The 2,500-nt window shown below is 54.4% G+C and overlaps 1 protein-coding gene across 1 annotated transcript in view; it reads left to right on the top strand.

Moving 5' to 3' along the window:
* The window catches only part of mysm1 (Myb-like, SWIRM and MPN domains 1), a 6,824-nt gene that overhangs the window by 1,465 nt on the left and 2,859 nt on the right, over positions 1-2,500 (top strand). The window contains exons 7-15 of the mRNA XM_068725473.1: positions 5-497; positions 603-879; positions 966-1,096; positions 1,186-1,289; positions 1,378-1,455; positions 1,538-1,620; positions 1,700-1,754; positions 1,828-1,878; positions 2,079-2,153. Coding sequence (XP_068581574.1) covers positions 5-497; positions 603-879; positions 966-1,096; positions 1,186-1,289; positions 1,378-1,455; positions 1,538-1,620; positions 1,700-1,754; positions 1,828-1,878; positions 2,079-2,153 — 1,347 coding nt within the window. The remainder of the gene's footprint in view (positions 1-4; positions 498-602; positions 880-965; positions 1,097-1,185; positions 1,290-1,377; positions 1,456-1,537; positions 1,621-1,699; positions 1,755-1,827; positions 1,879-2,078; positions 2,154-2,500) is intronic.

The following is a 2,500-nucleotide window of genomic DNA, read 5'->3' as shown; positions in this document are numbered from 1 at the left end:
TCAGACTACATCAGAACCCAGAGCTGCAGCTCCCTCTGCTGGTCCCGCACCGCACCTGCGGCCTCCTCAGCCCACCTCCAGTCGAGCGTCCGCTCTGACGAACACCGTCCGCATAGAGAAGCTCTCCGATGAAGAGGACGAGGAGGTGGACATCACCGATGACCTGAGCGACGACGAGGACGAGGACGGACGGCGGGCTGAGCTCAGAGCTGACCTCTGTGAGACGGAGCAGGAGGAGCAGGAGGAGCCGGGTCTGACTGAGGTGAAGGACCGACTCGGCCACGCCTCCTCGCCGTCTCCGCAAAGCCCTCGACCCTCGTCTTCCCTCGCTTCCTCGGAGAAGACCGCTGTAACCGGGCTGGACGAGAGAGACGTGCTCCCTCAGACGGCGGCTCAAGAAGACCCGGAGCAGATGACCGATGAGGACGAAGACCAGAGCTCCCCGTCTGAGAGCCCAGCACAGACCGGTCAGCTGGAAGAGGCCGGTAGTGACGAAGGTGAGACTCAACACCTGCTGTTCTTATGACCCACCCGATGATGATGATGATGATGATGATGATGATGATTGTTTGTGTTACACTGTGTTTGTATTTGCTGCTCAGATTGTGCTGATAAGACTGAGCAGAGTCCAGCTGATGGGCCAGAAGAAGACCAGGAGGAGGAGGAGGAGGAGGAGGAAGAAGAAGAGGAGGAGGAGGAGGAGGAGGAGGAAGAAGAAGAAGAGGAGGAGGAGCTCAAGGTGCCTGAGCAGGAACTGGAGATGGACATGGAGACCATCACTGAGGAGGAGAAACAAGCTCTCCCAGAGTTCTTTGAGGGACGACCGTCCAAGACCCCTGAAAGATACCTTAAGATCCGAAACTACATCCTGGATCAGTGGTAAAACCTCAACCGGTCTGCTGACGTTTGTTTGTCCCACAGCGCTGCACAAAAATGTCTTACTGTTGTTTATTTTGTGTCTTCAGGTTGAGGAGCAAGCCCCGGTACCTGAACAAGACGTCGGTCCGCCCTGGACTGAAGAACTGCGGAGACGTCAACTGCATCGGGAGGATCCACACCTACCTGGAGCTCATCGGAGCCGTCAACTTCAGCTGCGGTAACGTCACCGGGCTTCTTCTGCTCCTCTGTTTGTTTAAAGTCCGGCTTCCTCCTTCTTCATCTGGAGCCTTGCCTCTTCTCTCACAGAGCAAGCGGTCTACAATCGGCCGAAGGTGGTGGACCGCTCCAAGCACAAGGAGGGCAGGGATGTGATGGAGGCCTACCAGCTCGCCCAGAGGCTGCAGAGCATGGTAGGTACCCAGACACTCCTTCAAAGACACCCTAACCCCCAGAATGCAACACCTCGAGCTAACTGTGCCGATCGGCCGCGTGTTTCAGCGGACCAGGAAGCGTCGCGTGCGGGACACCTGGGGGAACTGGTGCGACTCCAAAGATTTGGAGGGACAGACGTACGAGGTTTGGACACTTTTGAGACTTAAATGCACACGGCTGATGGTTGGGAGACGTCAGGTGAACACGTCTGATCCTGTGTCCTCAGCATCTCAGCGCTGAGGAGCTCGCCCTGCGGAGAGAAGAGATGAAGAGGCAGCCTAAGCCCTGCAAGGTGTCCCGGGTCAGAGGGTGAGCGTGATGGATCCATTCTGCCGTTCATCATTTCATGTTCACACCGACGTGTAACGGTTTCTTCTTCTTCTTCTAGGTCTTTTGATCCCTTCCAGTTGATCCCCTGCAGGTCTTTTGGAGAGGACGTGCAGGTCAGTGGTCAGCAGGACGGTGCCTCCTTGTTAGTTTAGTACGTATTAAAGCTCTCCTCTCTGCTCTTCACAGGAACCGTTCCAGGTCATTGTGTGTGCAGAGACTCTGCTCATCATGGACATGGTATGTTCACACACCTTTGTGTCACGTGTGAAGAAATCACTCATGGAGACATCTTCAGACACAATCACGTTGTCTCAATTGATCATAACGTATTGCCCCGCCCCCCCCCCCCCCCAGCTGTATGCAAGCCTGTAAAATGTCGTTCATTTATTATCATTTATTGTATTCTAATGCTGCAAAAACATTGTTGTGATTGTCAGCATGCCCACGTGTCTCGGGGGGAAGTCATCGGCCTGCTGGGTGGAACCTTCATCGAGGAGCAGAGGCTGCTGAAGGTAAAGGAAGCACCACTCCATCTCTGCTTCATGTCTCTCTGTACGTCACTCTGTACGTCACTCTCTGTACGTCTCTCTCTGTACGTCTCTCTCTGTACGTCTCTCTCTGTACGTCACTCTGTACGTCACTCTGTACGTCACTCTGTACGTCACTCTGTACGTCACTCTGTACGTCACTCTGTACGTCTCTCTCTGTACGTCTCTCTCTGTACGTCTCTCTCTGTACGTCACTCTGTACGTCACTCTGTACGTCACTCTCTGTACGTCACTCTCTGTACGTCACTCTGTACGTCACTCTGTACGTCACTCTCTGTACGTCACTCTCTGCACGTCACTCTCTGCACGTC

Source organism: Cebidichthys violaceus, unplaced genomic scaffold (assembly GCF_023349555.1).
Source record: "Cebidichthys violaceus isolate CVI_PGR_0920_01 unplaced genomic scaffold, fCebVio1.0.p SCAF_35, whole genome shotgun sequence".
NCBI classification, from domain to species: domain Eukaryota; kingdom Metazoa; phylum Chordata; class Actinopteri; order Perciformes; family Stichaeidae; genus Cebidichthys; species Cebidichthys violaceus.
Note: the sequence above shows the minus strand (reverse complement) of the source record. Positions and strands in the feature narration are given on the sequence as shown.